Here is an 18,307-nt window from a genome sequence, read left to right as displayed (position 1 = left end):
GAAATACAGTTTGTTTGTTTTTTTAACACTTTGTATCCTATGACTTTTCCAGATTTACTTATTAGTCCCAATGGGTTTGTTTGGGTTTTTGTTTGTTTGTTTGTTTGTTTTTTGTAGATTCCATAGAGTTTTCTGTATATAGAATTATTTAATCTGTGCAGGACAGTTTCACAGAAATCCTTATGGCTTTTATTTCTACTTCTTGCCACATTGCACTGTTTAATTAATAGATTTGTTGGAGCAGACATCCTTGCCTTGTTCTTGAACTTATAGGAAAAGTATTTAATGTTTCATCATTAAAGAGTGATGCTAGCTATAGCTTTTTCAGAGATGCCTTTTATCAGAATGAAGAAGGTCCTTTTTATTCCTGGTTTGCTAAGAGTTCTTTCAAAAATACGCTTCAAATTTTGTTAAATACTTCTGTACTTATTAAGATGATCATATTTTTTTTATTCTGTTAATATTGTGAATTACATTGATTTTTTTCAATGTTGAACCAACCACGTATTCACGAGATAAATCCAACTTTATCATGATATATTATCCTTTTTATGTATTACTGGATTTGCTTTGCTGATATTTTGTAAAGGATTTTTATATCTATGTTCATGAGAAATATTTCTCTGTAAATCTTTATTTATTTGTCCGGTTTTGCTTTTGCCAGAGGTTTGCCAATTTTATTAATCTTTTCAAAGATACCAACTTTTGACTATTTTTCCATTTTATATAAAATCGATTTCCACTGTTACGTTTGCCTTCCTTCGACTTACTTTGGGTTTAACTTGTTCTTTTTCTAGCTTCCTGCAGTTTAGATCACCGATTTTAGACCTTGTTTTGTAGTATAAGTAGTAAACTTACCTATAAGCACTGCTTCAGCTGCATCCCACAAATTTTGATGTTATATTTTCATTATCATTCATGTAAAACTATTTCACGATTTCCTTTTTCATTTCTTCTTTTGGTTATTTAGAAATATGTTGTTTAACTTCCACAAATTTGGGGAATTTATTATTATTTTATTGTTATTGATTTCTAATTTGATACTATCTTGGTTCAAAGAATATATTCTACATGATTTCAATCTTTAGATATATGTTGAGATTTGTTTTATGGCTTAGCACCTGGTCTGTCTTGGTGAATGTTTCTTATGTCCTTGAAAGGAATGTGTGCCCTGCAGCTATAGAATATAGTGTTCTCTGAATGGTCCAGTTGGTTGAAGATTGTTCAGATCATCTATACTTTACTGATTTTTTTTGTTACTTATTCTATCAGTTACTGAGAGAAAGATGTTAAAATTGAAGTTTCTTTTATATCCTAACTGGAAGTAAAAGTAAGCCTTTGTATACTTTTGTCTTGCTACTTATAAAGGAGATTTATTTTTAGCCCAGTTATCTAAGTAATTGCCTTAAAATGTTGATTATTTATTTCTTTTCTAAATGTTTAATTAGTAGAGCAAAAAGACAATGGGCTTTTTTTTTTTTTTTGACTATTTAAATAATTTAGAAGGGGGTAGTGGAGAAATCATCTTTGATTCATTTTACTGCAGTAAATCCACAAAAGAATATGCAATTGATCCTTGAACAATGGGGGTTAGGGGCGCCAATCCCCCACACAGTCAAAAATCCGTGTATATCTTTTGACTCCCCCAAAACTTAACTATTAATAGCCTACTATTGACTGGAAGCCATTTCAACATCATAAAGTCAATTAACACATATTTTGTATGTTCTATATATTATGTGATATATCCTTACACTAAAGTGAGCTGGAGAAAAGAAAATGCTATTAAGAAAATCATAAGGAAAATATACTTACAGTACCGTATGTAGTTATTGAAAACAACTCTCATATAAGTGGACCCTCACAGTTTAAACCCATGTTTTTCAAGGGCCAACTAACTGGACTTTGGAACTGACATTTAAGTAATTGTAATTATGTGCTCATAGCCTTATAAAGTGTGGTGTGAAGTAAACGCTACTCATGTCAAAATGGTTTTTATGACTACAAAAGTAAGTCTTAATGACACAGAAATATAAAATTATGCTAATGTAAGGATAGCTTCAAGGTCAGTTTATTTTAGGAGGAGGAATAAGAGTTCAGCTAAAGGATAATTTAGTAACATTTACTTGTCTGTCTTCCCTTCTGTAATACTAACCTCATCTGTGTTTTAAAAATCGAGATTTTCTTATACTATTTAAAAAATGTCAGTTTTATTTAAGCAGCCAATTTATATTACCATTTATCTTGTATTAAATCAGTTTTAGACAAATTTTATGCAGTCAATTGTAGCTTTCTTAAAGTTAAACCTAGAAAGTAGATCGACTTCTGATTTTTTATTTTTTTACTTTTGCTAAAAATTATATTCTCAGATTTCAGAGTGTTTCTGAAGAACTACACATGGAATGCCAAGCCGAAATGGTGACACCTCTGGTGACAAATCCCGGACATGTGTGCATCACTGACACCAACCTGTATTTTCAGCCTCTCAATGGGTACCCGGTGAGTGAAGACCACATGACCAGATGGAAAGCTCCTTTAGCACCGGAGCATTCACCTTATGTTCTCTTCCCTGTGAACTTGACTTCACCGTTACACTGTTCCCACATTTTGGTGAGGATCGAAATTACCGTCTGTACTCCTTCCGGCATGCGTGTATTTACCAAGCTCTCTACGTAATCTTGTGTAATCTGAGTTTGAGCTCTTCTGCTCTCTTCTCAGTCATTTTGGGGTTACTTGCTCTCAGTGTCGTGAAAAGAAACCCTACCCCTCCTGATTTTAGTAAAGGGTCAGTGGAGTTTATACACCTTTCTGCTTCGAGGCACTTCTGGAAGAGACTAGTGATGTATATGAAGAGTAAGAAGAAATGGATGTTTTCTGTCTATCTGCTTATATACGCACCAATGTCATCATTTCTCGTTTTTCCTTAATCACAACCAAATCAATAGATCTGACTTGTCCCTGAAGAAGCAGTGCCAAGCTCTCTGTTGCGCCAGTCCAGCGGTGCACGCGGAGGCTGTAATGAGGCCGCTCCAGCGCTCCCGCTGAGAGGGTGGAAGCCGTCTTCTCCCTCATGATGACTTTAGACTTACTAGACCAGAAAGTAAAGAGAAACTCCGATTTCTACAGTAAAACTCGTAAACATTTGTTGTTTTATCTAGATCTGGCCCCTTTTTGGAGTGGTTCGTTAAAAGAACAGAAATCCCAGTACACTCTGACACTGCCGCTGGACCACTTGGCAGGGCAGTGCAAAGACCGAATGCTTTCTGCTGTCGAGGGCTGTATTCTGGAAGTTCTCCAGGCTGGTCAGTCATTCTGTGTCACCGAAACACCTAATACCTTTCTAGATGAAAGACGGTGCTATAATAATTCTGTCCACCAGGTGGTAGGGCACACTGGCCGAGCCCTCCAGTAGACACAGTACACATTGCTGATGGGTATTCTCCTAGTGGTGTAATGAATTGTCTCGGCCACTACTGTTAGTTTTGCTTGGGGTCAAAACCTTTTGGAAAAATATCTGAGTATATGCCATAGTCTCAGGATCCATTTATCCCTCCCACTCATGAGAAGGAAGATTATCTTATCACCTTTTAGCCAATCTCAGTGCCTTTTCTAGCCTCATTTCTCTCTTGCTAGCATTTTAAGGCTCTAGAAAAGCAAGAAAATTGCCCTCCTTATAAAGAAAGAAAAAGTTTAGAGGCCCTGCTTTCTACTATAGTTGTTTCTGAGCCTTAATACACTATAGTTTTTAAGGAGATAAAAGACATTCTAAAAAAAGATGAATCTGCACTAAGCAAATCATTGCTCTATAAAAAGATAGCAGAATTCATGAGAGGTTATCAACACCAATCCTTTAATATTCAGAATCACTCAGCAACCTTGCAATAATCGGAAAGATAGATGAGTGCATTACCATATTTTTGGTGCCTAATGGAGGTAGGGGGACTTGTCCAAGGTCATAAAGCATGTGAAAAAGGGCAGACCAGAATGTAAAACCAGATATGCCTTGTTCTAAGATCTCGCTTTTCACCTGTTCATTCACTCGTAATGTATTGAGAAGACAAGATTTGGTCATTTCCCCCCCTTTCTGATACTAAAGGACAACTTCTAATTGTGTCAGAATGTTGACATTTGAGATTGTCTTTTTACTTTTAAAGAAGCCCGTGGTCCAGATAACACTCCAGGATGTCCGCCGCATTTATAAAAGGAGGCACGGCCTCATGCCTTTGGTGAGTTCAAGCAGAATGTCCATTCTGGGTGGGTGATTGCTGTACTTTCAGTTTAGCCAGTGGCTTAGTAACTTATAAACAGTCAGGGCATGTCTGAGAAGTGCATACGTAAGCAAATGGACTCAGTCTTGCTGCTCTTTCTTTTGGATGAACTAGAAATTCATAAAGGAATCAGTCCTTTCTCTGTGTGAGAGGGCTGTTGCAAAAATATTTTGTCTCTAAGAGCAGGAGAGCTCAAGTGCGCTTCCTCAAGTTTCTCACTCCTGCGTTCTCACGTTTCTGGACTTATGCAGGGGAAACGTATGCAGAACCAACCCAGTGCCACTTGCCACCTCCTATTCATAGCAGCCAGGTCCTAAAGTAAAATCTGGAAGCTAGTACAAAATTAACTCTTCAGTGGAACTGGAGCGTCTTCACAGTTAACATATTATTTCAGCCTTTGGGCTTGTTAAGGGAGAAAAATGAACAAAATAACCAATTAAATCATATAGGCAGTTCTTCCCACCATTCCCCTGAATAAGCATATGTCCATACTTATGTTCGTCTTACGTGCTTACCTTAGAAACCAATCCCCACATAAGGTTTGATTCCAAGGTGTTTTAATTTGACATCAGTATAAATTCATTTGTTTTCCTTTGAAGATTAACCAATAACTGACCTGCTGGCATTACAAAAAGCATTGTGGAATTCTAAGCATCTCATTTTTATTTTATATTTGTGAGATTCACCTGTTTTCCTGTCTGTTTTACTTAAAAGGCTACTCTACATTTCCAGTGCTAATAGAGGATTATGGGAACAGATACTATTAAAAATCTCCTCCTTTGGGTATAGAGTCAGATAAAGGGAAGAAATTAACATTGTCTTCTGTGTAACAGGCAATTTATATACAGTATTTTGTTTATGATGATAATCCCTGTGAGGTAGATGATATCCTATTTTATAAGGAAATTGAGATTCTAACAGTTAATTTCCTCTGTTCCTTAACTGGTAAATGATGAAAGCCTGTATTTGAACCAAGGACAACTCTGCTTTCATCATTTCTTTGTCTATTCCTGTCCTTCCTCAGCCTTACCAACGCAACATTCACAAATCTCATAGTTTTCTCAAGAATAACTGCAAGTTATTAGTTGAATGGGTTATTCAATTATCAATCTGTTAGGTTGACGTATAAAAGAAAGCTAAACATTTGTGTTTGAAGAAGATATGTGAAGAAAACATATCTTCACATATTGGATCAGCCAATTTTGAATTTCAAAATACTAAGTTCACTAAATCTACTATCAATGAAAATATTCAACACCAAAAAGCTATTTTTAAAAGTTTAGAGATACATGTCTTCTTCTCGGGAAATTTATCAAATTTATACCTGGAGAATATGAATACAAGACCTACAAATAAAAAATATAGATGTTTAAGTAAAAAGCTTTTGTAACTGTAATATATTGTAACTGCAAGATGAATAAAATGTCATTTTATTCTTTTCTTTCTGAATTTATAGGGCTTGGAAGTGTTTTGTACAGAAGACGATCTGTGTTCTGACATCTACCTAAAGTTCTATGACCCTCAAGATAGAGATGAACTCTATTTTTATATTGCCACGTATCTAGGTTTGGTGCTCACCTTCATTGTATATATTCATATGAAGGTAGTTCAACTCCTAAGTAACTGGGATAGATGATAAGAGAAGGAAAATGCTCTATCTGTGTTATTCTAGTTAGTTTAATCGGTTATTCAGTTATCAGTTTGAATGGCTGAATTAAATTATTCATGTTTACAAAGTTGCCAGATGGCTAGAATTGCCTCTCTATGGTTCTACTTATTTCTTTTCATTAGCAACTGTAGTTGGCAAATTGCCCTCATCCCATCGTCTATAACCTAGTCATGTGACCTTAATCTAGCACAAGAGAAGTTGAGGGGAAAAAAAATTAAGGGAGATTTAATGAATTGTGGTAATAGTTCACTCCAATTGAGTGTTTTAAAAATTCTTGATAAATATTTTTTTTGTATTTTAACAATACCCGATTTGAATGGATCATAAAGAATCCACCTAGTTATCTTTATGTCCAGTCATGTCTTATGGAAACCAAGATTCCATTTCTCAATGTGAGACAGTGAGTTATCCAGTCATATGTTTGTGATCGTTCATTGTGGTCTCAATCATGAGCAGGAAAACAATACAGAAGGAGCACACGAGCCTTCTAGGCTCAGTTTAGTACTGTGGACTCAGTTTGCTTTTAATTAATATTTCCTCAATCTTTCATGGAAAATGTGAATCTTCCTCCCTTTATCAGAAAGAACACCTATATTTTTCTTTTCAAGCATAAACATATTAAGTTGTTGGGCCAAATTAAATTATTCTTGTTTACCCAGGTGCCAGATGACTAGAATTTCGGAATGATTTTTAAAAATAGATTTTGGGATTTTGTTAATACCATCTTAATTTTGTTTAATAGTCTAGTGTACAGTGAAACCATTTATGAGGTGCATTGTGAAGTACTTCCTTAGGAGTGAAATTTTTCTTTAAGGAGGAATAATTTATTTTCAATAAGGACCATATGTTATTTTACAAAAGGTTTAGAGTTTATATTTTTTCTCCTCACATTAAGCTATTCAGTTTCACTTAATGCATAAGTATAGCTTTGGTACAGGTTTAGTATTGTCTCCTGTCTCCTGATTTAACTTACGTATTTTTCTAACTATAATGACATTACAACAGAAACACAACTTTTGTGGTGAGTCTTAAAATCTCAAGTCAAAAAACTTGCCATGACCCAAAAAGTCTTCTATAAAGCTGTCTGTTCTCTCTGAGCTTATTTCTAAAGTTGTTCAGACTTTCTCTGAGGTGTTCTGAGAATGGAAAATGAGGATAAATGTTTTGATTTTTAAAGCCCTTTCCTATCCCCGATTAGAGAAGAAAATTGGAAAAGTAAATAGGAATAAATATTGAATCAACAAATGAGTCAGATAAGTTGCTTGATGCAGCCAATATAAAGTTGAAAGCAGAATTTTCTGAACAAAATAGAACAGTCGACTCATTTTATACTCTCCGAAAGGAAAGTTATCGTTGGCGCCATGTAACCTGTGATTCCATTTTTCCTGAGGTATTTCTGAGTGTCATCTTTCTGGTTCTTCCAGTTTGAGAAATCATGTCTTCTTGCCAAATACCTTTTTTCTCCTTTAACAGTTTCTTTATTCCTCATGTGCATAAATAATACACTCATTGACAATTTAGTAGTAGTGCTCCTAGGAAACGAAAAGGTCGTTTTATTTTGATTTCATAAAAAAATGGAGGAAATAAGCTTTTGCAAATGGGCATGGCCTCTAAAATGCATTAAAACTCAAGCACTTTTGGAAAAATTCTTTGTTATATATTATCAATTATATATAATATTATAAATATGTTACCTTGTAATATTTATATACTTGCTCCATACCTTTACATTTGTCCTATACTATATATTTAATGTATGTGATGTGTTTTCTAAACATATTTAATAATTTTCCCTCTTGGATCTTTGAGATATTCATATTTAATGGAACAATTATTTAGTAAAAACAAACCGTAGCCTCTTTTTGTTTTTCTTAAAATGTGTTTTTCAAAAATGCATAGAAGGGTCCACATTTAAAGCATATGGCTTTTACATACCAAGTAAAACTTAACCAACATTTGCCAAGTTCAGTGGTGACCTCGAAGCCCCTGTCCTCCTCAGAGCACCATGTCGCAGAGCGCACTGCCGAGAGCTACACGCTGCAGTGGCAGCGTGGGCACCTTTCCAACTACCAGTACCTCCTGCACCTCAACAACCTGGCCGACCGCAGCTGCAATGACCTCTCCCAATACCCGGTGTTCCCGTGGGTAATCAGCGATTACTGCAGTTCAGAACTGGGTGGGTAAATGCCACGAAGCTTGGTTTTTAAAGGAGAGAATAAATTGTTTCATAGAGTCATGAGGTGGTATTTGAATAGATTAGAACCCATTTCGATTTTATTACTAAAGATTGTCAGTTTTCATTTCAAGATAGTGGATAAGTGCTATATAAATTATATGTGCTTTATATATTTTCTCCACTGTCTCTTAATTTTATTATAATCCTAAAAGAAAATACTCACGTACTTCTTGAATGACATGCCTAGAAAATATGAATGTGATTTTAAGCCAGTATTATCATTATCACCTATACATAACACGTTTTGAAATACTTTAGTTTTCCACTTTGAAAATTATTTCAGATTATCATATTATATTTACATTCACATAAAAAATGTGATTACCAAAGTAATAACTATTCATTATAGAACATTTAGAAAGTACTGAAATATTCAAAAGGGAAATAAAAATCATCAATAATAACATTACTGAGAGGTAGCCTTTAAAAAATGTTTTTTTCAATTATAGTTGAGAGAGGTAGGCATTTTAATTTTGTGGTATATGTACTTCAAATTATTTTAACAAAAATTGTGATCATGTTATAATTTTATTTTGTAATATTTTAAAATTACATACTGTGAACAATAAATTCCTTTTGACAGTTCACTTACTGGGTCCTTATACTTGAAAGAGTGAGATTTTCTAGGAATATGAACTTATTTCTCTGATAATATTCATGTCCCTAGTTCTCAAATCATGCTATTATCACAGAATTATATTCACTGGAATTAAAATTTGTAAAGTAAATCTCAGTAGAAGAATAATGACTTAAAATTTTAGTTTTGTTGTTGTTTTACTTGGAATATAGTTTTTTATCAGTAGGTCTTTTTCAGAAAAATTCAGGGCATTTTCTAGTTAGAGATACTACTCTTGAGTGGCTGTTGCTAACTTAAAACTCAGAAATTCTCACTTCACAGCTATGAAAATAACTATCAGAAATACTACAATTCTAATGAATGTGTCTCAATTTTTAAAAACTTTTGTGGAAATAAATGTGTGTTTAGGAATCAGTTCAGGGGGATACTAGATAAGCTTGCTTCTTTATTTATTTTGATTAATTAATTTTTAAAAACGTATTTATTTATATAGACTTGTCAAATCCAGGAACCTTCCGAGATCTTAGTAAGCCAATCGGGGCCCTAAATAAGGAACGGCTGGAGAGACTACTGGTACGTGTACGGAGGGATCCTGGGTTAATAAGAACTTAATGGCCTGTGTTTTTAGAGTGACTGAAACTCGTTTCTCTAAAACTTAGGGGAGATATATCCAAAGTGATCATGGTTCTTCTCATTCCCCTGCTCTGCCCGCTGCCTTCCCCCATGAATTTAGCTGCTCACCATTTGTATTTTTTGCCTACAATTCAGGAAGTAGGAGGCTGACCTGATTACAAGTTTACTACCTATTTTCATGAAGGTGCTCTCTAGTAAATAGCACAAGAGACACAGAAAATCCATTCTGAATATGCAATCCAGCACCAACATTGTTACCACTGAGCCAAGAAAACCAAAATACTTGTCACAGCAATGCTGTGTCTGTGCACAGATTTTTCTGCTTCTTTGTATCTTTCATTTTCTTATTCGACAGAGATATTATGAAATATATGCCCATGCCATGATTTCTTTTAGTATGACTCCTCGAGTCACTTATTATTCTCATAGCCAACATTTAGTAGTATTTTTTTCCCATATATTGTAGACGCGCTACCAGGAGATGCCGGAGCCCAGGTTCATGTACGGCAGTCACTACTCCTCCCCCGGTTACGTGCTGTTTTACCTTGTTAGGATCGGTGAGGCTCTTTACCATCCCCCGCTCCCCAATTCAGGGTTATCTCACGGGGATTCTCCAGTAATTCTGTGATTTCACGTAACTCTGATTATTTCCCCCTCTAGCACCAGAGTATATGCTGTGCCTGCAAAATGGAAGATTTGATAATGCGGACAGAATGTTCAACAGGTTTGACATAAATGCCTCACCCATTTTTTAAACTTTCTAAATATATATATAATATGTTTGTTTCAAAAAACTAGGTATAATCAAAATATAAAGATATGTAAAAAATCACTAATTGTTATATCCCTTTTAGGCTTTTTCTGTGTGCGTGTGTGTGTGTGTGTGTGCGCGCGCGCGCGTGTGTGCGTGCACGTGTGTGTAATTGTGAGAACATACTTTAAATATAGTTATTTCCCTGCCTTTTGTAGCTTCATATTAAATCTTGAATTTTTTCCCATATTATTAAGTGTTCTTCAAAATAGTGTCATTTTAAAATTTAGTGTATTACATCCTAACCTATGTCATAATATATTTTTTAACTGTTTTAATCATTTATTGTTGGGCATTTAGACTGATTTCAACATTTCATTATTCTGCATAATTCTGCTATGAATTGAATACCATTCCCTGTGAGTGTGTAAATAACTTTTTTTTTAATTGTAAAAGTAGTATTTTCTCGCCCTCCCCAAAAAATCAGAAATTAGAAACAAGAAAATAGAGTTCACTTGGCACCCCACCACGCTGATAATATTAATTGTTAATCTTTTAGTCTCTGTCTTTTCAATCTTTTTCTAAACTCTGTGTATGTTTATTTATAATCCTTTTTGAAATGAGCCTTTAAAATAGTTGTGTTATTTTTCCAGTGTTTAAGCACCTGCTTCCGTTGGCCCTTCAGTGAGGCAGTATGTGGGCGAAGGCTCATGGCAAGGGCTTGGAGATGTCCCATCCGGGGCTGTATTCTGACTCCACGCTCAGTCCTGTGAGAGCCTAGAAATTTTTTTCTCATTTGTGCAAGGGGGATTCAGGTGGAAATCAAGAATTCTGAGTTAATGAGAGAAATAAGTTACTATAGGTAAAGTGTAGAACACCTCTGTCCAGAGAAAGCGCTACGGTGGCTGTTTCCAGGCCCTGGAGTTAAAAGCAGTTGAATTTGTTTCATTTTTAGCATTGCAGAAACTTGGAAAAACTGTTTGGATGGTGCAACAGATTTTAAAGAGGTAAGCAGTTTAAAAAAGCTAATGTGTAAAAATGTCAAATCACTATATTGTACACCTTAAACTAATATAACCAATATAAGAGTATATACCAATTATACTTAAATTAAAATATAAATTTACCAGAGGGTAGTGGGGAGGGGTAGGTAGATGGGGGAAGAGAAAAAAAGAAAAAATATTAAATCATTCCTTCAATTAAAAAAATAAATGAAAACTAAACCAAACTAAACTAAAATAATATGTATAAATTTTTAAAAAGCTAATGATTCACTGGGTTTGTGGTTTCTAACTGCTTAAAATATGTTTATTGCTGTCCTTTTTATTTTTCTGTCCCTGAAACTTTTAGTTGATTCCCGAATTCTATGGCGATGATGTCAGCTTTCTAGTCAATAGCCTGAAGCTGAATTTGGGAAAGAGACAAGGAGGGCAGATGGTGGATGATGTAGAACTTCCCCCTTGGGCACGGAGTGAGTACCACTTTGAAAGTAATGCATGATAGAAGTCCTTAACCTAGTAGTGGAATTTCAGTATTATTAACTATTTAATTGTGTGGATTTTAAAATAACAGCATAATTCTCTATCAAAATGAGGCAATATCACTCATATTTCAAATCAGAAATGTTCAATGAGTCTGTGATGTAAAAACATTGATATATGCTTGAGAAACCTAAATGTTATAAAAAATATTTTTGCCACTTTCTCCCCCGCAAAATTTATATTTTATATGATGGAGGCAACCTCATTAAGAAATATGTACCTCTTGCCTATCTTAGAAACTTTATCTACATGTGGATAGACAAAAGAAATGAGAGAAAATAAAATGGAGATTATGATGTTTTGATCGAGTCTCATCTAACAGGTCCCGAGGACTTTCTACAGAAGAGCAAAGATGCGTTGGAAAGTAATTATGTGTCAGAGCACCTTCACGAGTGGGTTGATTTAATATTTGGCTACAAGCAAAAAGGAAGTGAGGCTGTTGGGGCCCATAATGGTAGGTAATGGTCATTGAAAGTTCATTTAGCATTGAATAAAAACAAAACAACCCCTCACCAGCACCAAAAGAAAATGAGGGCAGAACGGTCAAATTTATTTCTTCGCCAGAAGAATCTTATATCAGCAAACGGGGCCTACTGGCCCAGTGACTCTGTATTAGACATTGAGTAACAGAGGAGGAAGTACTTTTGCCTAAAGAACATGAATTCGTCATGATGCCAAGAGGTCTTTCTTCTAAAGTCTTGCGATTTCAGCATGTACTCTCTATTCCATTCAATAATTTCAGTTAAAACTCAATCAAGACATGATGGAACAGCTACCTCAGTTGCTGTGAAGGGCCCCAAAGTTTCTAATTGAGCAGAAGGAAACCAACACTGGTACACCTCCTCGTCAATTTCAGTTCTTACTTGCCTCCAGTTTTCTCAGTATCGATGACAAGGAAGTGGAGCTGGGAGTTCAGGCGGGACTTCTCATAGGCCAGTGCAGAGGACAGAGTGACTCATGCTTCCCCTCAGGGGAGGATAATGCCGAATGAGAAATACACTGAGATAATAGGTCCTCTAACCTGCCAGTTAGATTTCTGCTTAATGAAGATAATAATTCAAATTGATATTTACTGAAGTTGTATATTATTAGTCTGTTTTGCAAAGTGAAATTAATTTCTTTGAATAAAAGTTTAAAGCGGATATTGAGTTTTAAAATTCTGAGCAGAGTGTATGATAACTGGACAGTGCATCTTTCAATAGCGTTTTATGTCTCTCTTTTCAGTATTCCATCCCCTGACCTATGAAGGCGGTGTAGACTTGAACAGGTACTTATATCTATAAGGAGTTTCTACTTGAGTTACAAAATATCTCTTTAACTAAATGATTAATGGAGTTATTTGATAATATGAAAGTGTGGAAGCTTTCACCATTATGTGAGTTACTGAGCCTCAGAAAATTATCAGAAAATCTACGATGAGTTTTAGACCATTCTGGCACATAGTTGCTATTAGCATTTGAAGGTACTCTCTCTCCTGTAGGCCTGTATTATCTGAAGTGTGTGCTTTCAGGGGACTTGAGCTTAGTGGTTCACTGCACTGTTTGTGTTCTTTCCTAAAGCATCGAGGATCCTGATGAGAAAGTAGCCATGCTGACCCAAATCCTGGAATTTGGCCAGACACCAAAACAGCTCTTTGCGATACCACATCCTCGAAGGATTACCCCAAAGTTTAAAAGTTCGCCCCAAACCTCCAGTTGTAATGCTTCCACAGCAGATTCTCCAGGTAAATTTTGCAAAGAGAATGAGTGTCACCTTTTGTTTCTCTGTTTTGCTTAAGATGTTTCTGACGATTCTGAAGATCGGGAGATGAAACATGAACTGTCGTGCTCCTTAGCGATGATCGCTTTACCATCTTATTGTGGTGCTGCTAAAAACAAATAATAACAACAGCCTATATTTGTTGTTGTTTTGTTTGTTTTTAATATTGCCTTTAAAGAAAATCAAATTTCTCTTATTTTCTGGTGACTTGAGACTCGGCAGTATTTTTCTTGTGATGATTACAGTTCTCTTTTCTGTGCTTTTCCAAGCTGGCGTTTGATTCTTAACTATTCTTTTTTTCACATTGCTATGTCCTGGCCATGGCTGCTTTGTCGCTATCCACCTCACTCTTTCCTACTCTGCCCCAAAATGACTTCCTTTGTCCCTAATTCTCTTGCACCCCCACATACAGATCTTGAATTCAGGGTGCTCTCTTCGTGTGTATTTTCTTTTTCGATTGTTTGACAAACATTTACAGAATATCTGTTCTGTGTCAGGCTCACGCTAGGTGCTAAAGTGAACTTGATCTGTTCTCACATCTAGTGTTTGGAGGGGGAGGAAAATACCTGCACCTTCACCTAGTTATCTATGTTTTATGTTTCATATAAGACGCCTCAAACCTGTAGGCTCTCAGAAGGAGTGTGACACTATATGGAACTTTAGGGACAAAATCACTTGATTTCTTATTATGTCCAAATTTATCTGTTCCAGGCACATTCAGTCTTAGGCACACACAGCTAGCTGGGTATGCTCTCAAGCATGGAGATAACCCCACAGGATTAAGTCATAAAGACCATTGGATTATCTTGTGATGCTTCTTAAACCCATGCTCAGCTTAGTTACCAGACCCACACCACTGTCTCGTGATTATTTTAAAAGGGGTAATTGTTCCAGCCCTTCTTGAAACAGAAGGGAAGGGATCAGTTAGCTAGGCCTGTCTGGGAGCACTTGCAGTAATTGCTTTCATCTCTGCTTTCTCCTCCTCAAAACTAAAACAGAACCGCAGCAGTCTTAGGGAACCATCCGATGTTTGCAAAGATTGCTGACAAGGAAATGGTTATTCAGTCTTGTGTTTCCTGATGTTCTCAAGTTACGGGCCAAGTGAAAACTTTGCAAACGTTGACAAAACGATAAAAACACTCTAGTGTTCAAAGATACTTTTTAATCTTTCTCCAAATGATTTTTCATATTATTTAGATTATGTGCCTTATTATTTTTCCTTGACTAACAAGGAGCCTATCTATCAAGTGTATTTTGGTGGGATATTTTGTATTCTTGATTATTTGATTTTAATAGAAAATATTGTGACTCTAATGCTTGTTGTCTAATTTTGTTAACTCGCTTAGCAATAATTTAATGTAGTCTCTCCAGGTGAAGAGTCTTTCGAAGACCTGACCGAAGAAAGCAAAACGCTGGCCTGGAATAACATCGCCAAACTTCAGTTGTATGAGCAGTATAAAATTCACAAAGAGTAAGAATGTCTCTGTCCGTCTTCGCAGAAGTGGCGAAACCATTTTAAGCTGAGTCAAGAAGGAAGTTCTCTTTCAATGTCATCTTGATTATTTTTTGTCCTCCGAAAAGGTCTATAGTGATCAGCTCCGTGAAGTCTATGTGGCAAGAGAGAGTTGGCACAAAACGGATTTGTGTCGGCCCACCATGCTGTCATTTCTGTAGCTGGTTTCTGTAGATGGGGTCTGTAGACAGCAGGTAGCTTTCTGCCTCTCACACTGAGATACGCAGCTCTCCGAGTCTGCAGTGATGTAAAGCCACAGGATAAACAGTATATTCTTCCTAAGTGTTGAATTTACTGATATTGTAGGGGAAAATACATCTTTTTAAAAAATGATAAGAAATGTGTGTGTGTGTGTGTGTGTGTGTGTGTGTGTGTGTGTGTGTGTGTGTGTGTGTGGAAAGAGAGAGAGAAAGAGAGAACATTGTAAAGTCCACAGGAATTTTAAATATAATACCTATACCACCGAGAAGCTGGGCTTGCTGGGGGGGCGCGTTGAGTGTCCCTGTCTTCTGCCATGAAGGATATTTGTGTACTTGGGCAGAACGGCTTGAGAAGCACTGACGTCACCTGATCTGCCGTGTTACAGATAAGACAAGGCTCATCCTGCCCATGACCATGGGCGTTTTGTGAAGGGAACATGCCGTTCTGCTTTGGAACAGTGGTTAAAAGCAGAGCTCGGCCTCCTGAAAAGAATGCGTAGTTCCTCCTTACTCATTACGGCAATGGCTGTCCTCTCTCCGCATCTCAAAACGACTCGTGGAAAGGGGCCTGTAATTCAAGGCAGTGACCATGTGAACGAACCTTTAACAGGACATGCTAGGAGCAGCCAGTGGTGTCCTCACTGCACAGATGCTCGGTACATTCTGTTCAGTGACGAGGCCAGTGAGGTGATTGTAAAGAGTTTCAGTCATTCGGGCGATGGTCACATACGGCGGAATTGAAAGAGAAGAAGCATTAGTTGTCCTCCAGTTGTCAGAAATGTTAAGCTTTGCGTGCGGCAGCTCGGGAAGCTAAGAGTGGGACTGTTTCCTAGCCCCAGGTATCCCCAAACGGAATTAATTAGTGATGATTTGGTAATGGTCCGATCCAGCAGACGAGCTGTGAATCAAAAAAATACAGAAACTCGGTAAAATTAAATCAAAGACTTGAAAGAGACAGGTGTCCTAGCACGAGGTGGGTGGTGATTGACGAAACTTTGTCTTTGAACAGGGCGGTTACGGGCATAGCGGTCTCTTGCAATGGGTCCTCAGTCTTTACGACCTCACAAGGTATGTTTTCCTGCCCGAAAAGTGGCTTACCCAGAATCAGAAAGTGTCCGAGTTCCTGAACTCGGTCCAGGGCTGTGCTTGTTGTTCTCCCTCCATGGAGGATACATTTTGAGCAATGAATTTGCGATATATTACTTACAATTTTATGTAGTTTGTTGTGAAAAAAAAATACCTTTCTGTTGCTGAGAAGGTTTCCCAAAATTTAAGGGATGGGGCAGCAAGAGCTCGCTTTCCATCTGCCTGCTTGCGGGGAGCCCTTCCTGCCTCGAGAGGGCGTTTGCCCTGGGATGCCCCCTCCCCCGCCCCGCCCCATCACGCGGAGACCCAGCAGCTGCTGTCAGAGCTGCAGCATGGGCGAGTGCGTTTGCACATGGAAATGCACATTTGCTGTGAAGCTTTTCATTTTTGTCACTCAGTATACATTCAGGCTGTTTCTTGTAGGAGTTAGCTTGAAATCTAATTCTAACATTGTTAATGTACTTATACATTGTCAAAATTATGAAAAACCCTGCAGTGGCTGGTTGATACGACTTGTTACTATATTTTAATGACACGTTAAAATTTTCCTATATTGATCTTAAAAAGGGACTAAGCATAAAGCATCTCTTGCTGTACATGCCATTGCTTTCTCTGGCAGTCTGTGCGTTATGTAATTAGTTAAAGCTCGCCCTGTCCCGAGTATGGTCCATGTGTGGTGGCAGGTGCTCTGGGAGGTGTGAAGACGAAACGGGTAATATGTTACGATAGGTAAAACCTACCCTGTTTGGGTTTTAAAATAACCAGTTCTACCCCAAAATTAGTAGCTGACTGTTTTTGAGTCTACTTGCTCTTTTGTCTCTATCATAGGAAATTATATTTTTCATCCATTAAGTTAAGAAATGATGCTATCGAACTAAGCCCTTCAGAGTGAATCAGCCGCTCCTCTCAGATTCTGTAATCCTGGTTTTTTTATCTGTAGCATGTCATTCCTTTCTCCTTGAAATACAGTCTAAGATTTCATAAAACAGAATTTTCCGCAAAGCACAGAAAATGATTCCGCTGTAGACTAAGGGAGGTCAGCTTGCAGCATGCGCCCTGGCCCACGCTGGGGCCACTGAGGCCATGATGCCCCGGTGGAAGGAAGGAGCCGTGCTTTGCGAGGGCTCCCACCTGCTGCGTCTGCCAGCGTTGTCACACGGCGTGGAACGCTTCCTTTGAGCAAAGCTCGCGTCTTAGCTGGATTTGTCTGACATGGTTTGTTGAATCCTTCAGTTTGTTGTACTTGTATGACCTTCCGAACCACGAGTTTTAGGAACATCAAGGCTTTAAGCCTCTGAGGCTTATTGAGCATTATATTGCTTCTTGGCGAATTTGCCAAATAAAGGAAAGAAAGATGGTTTTTTTTAAGTCGCTTTATTTTTCCTATTTGTTTCTTCTCAGTCTTAATAATTCATATTACTGATTTACATATGTATCCTGATTGTCACCCCGAAGTTACGTATCTTTCTCAGACATGCAGTGTATGTTTACATACATGGGCATGACAGGAACGTTCCCATCACCTGTGAGACTAGCTCTTCCAGCTGTCTGTGACACGATTACCTCTGGTATGGCAAGGAACCTTCAGTTCAAGGAAAGCATCTTTATATACCAGGCTGGCTTATGATTTTCTGTAGGATGCGCCAAATTAATAGGCTTAAGTAGACTTCGCAATGAATACTCGGAATTGCCTATAGAAAGGTCTTTTTTTTTTAGAATCAAAAGCAAGGTTGAGAAGAATAGCAGAGTAAATTATGTCACTCAGAAAAGTTCAGGCGATATTGTGTTCATCTGTTTTTGTTTTCAAGCTAATGCTGGACGATGTTTTACTTAGACTTATGTTTATAAAGTTTCAGGTCTTCTGTGTATTGGTGTTGTAAAAATTAGGTTGAAATACTAAATTTTACTATGCAAAAGAAATTATTTAAATCTCATTCTGACCTTTTATCTATCATGTTGTATGTTTACAAATGAGGAAATGTTACATATGTCAAATATGGGATATTTGGAGCACATTGTGATTTGTGAGTCGTGGTTTTCAAGAGGTTTTGGTACACTTCTAAAACTTCTGTTAG

The 18,307-nt window shown here is 37.0% G+C and overlaps 1 protein-coding gene across 5 annotated transcripts in view; it reads left to right on the top strand.

Annotated features, from left to right (window-relative positions):
- NSMAF (neutral sphingomyelinase activation associated factor) overlaps positions 1–18,307 on the top strand; it is a 63,176-nt gene that overhangs the window by 37,070 nt on the left and 7,799 nt on the right. For 4 of the 5 annotated variants that reach the window (XM_011359185.2, XM_023530063.1, XM_023530064.1 and 1 more), the window contains exons 10-23: positions 2,370–2,499; positions 4,155–4,226; positions 5,725–5,833; positions 7,937–8,113; positions 9,244–9,323; positions 9,850–9,940; positions 10,044–10,107; positions 11,090–11,141; positions 11,485–11,605; positions 11,998–12,129; positions 12,900–12,942; positions 13,235–13,398; positions 14,796–14,904; positions 16,156–16,214. In XM_011359185.2, coding sequence (XP_011357487.2) covers positions 2,370–2,499; positions 4,155–4,226; positions 5,725–5,833; positions 7,937–8,113; positions 9,244–9,323; positions 9,850–9,940; positions 10,044–10,107; positions 11,090–11,141; positions 11,485–11,605; positions 11,998–12,129; positions 12,900–12,942; positions 13,235–13,398; positions 14,796–14,904; positions 16,156–16,214 — 1,403 coding nt within the window. The remainder of the gene's footprint in view (positions 1–2,369; positions 2,500–4,154; positions 4,227–5,724; positions 5,834–7,936; positions 8,114–9,243; positions 9,324–9,849; positions 9,941–10,043; positions 10,108–11,089; positions 11,142–11,484; positions 11,606–11,997; positions 12,130–12,899; positions 12,943–13,234; positions 13,399–14,795; positions 14,905–16,155; positions 16,215–18,307) is intronic. The other variant, XM_023530062.1, reaches the window with a different exon arrangement.

Source organism: Pteropus vampyrus, unplaced genomic scaffold, assembly GCF_000151845.1.
Source record: "Pteropus vampyrus isolate Shadow unplaced genomic scaffold, Pvam_2.0 Scaffold45, whole genome shotgun sequence".
Classification (NCBI taxonomy): Eukaryota; Metazoa; Chordata; class Mammalia; order Chiroptera; family Pteropodidae; genus Pteropus; species Pteropus vampyrus.
Note: the sequence above shows the minus strand (reverse complement) of the source record. Positions and strands in the feature narration are given on the sequence as shown.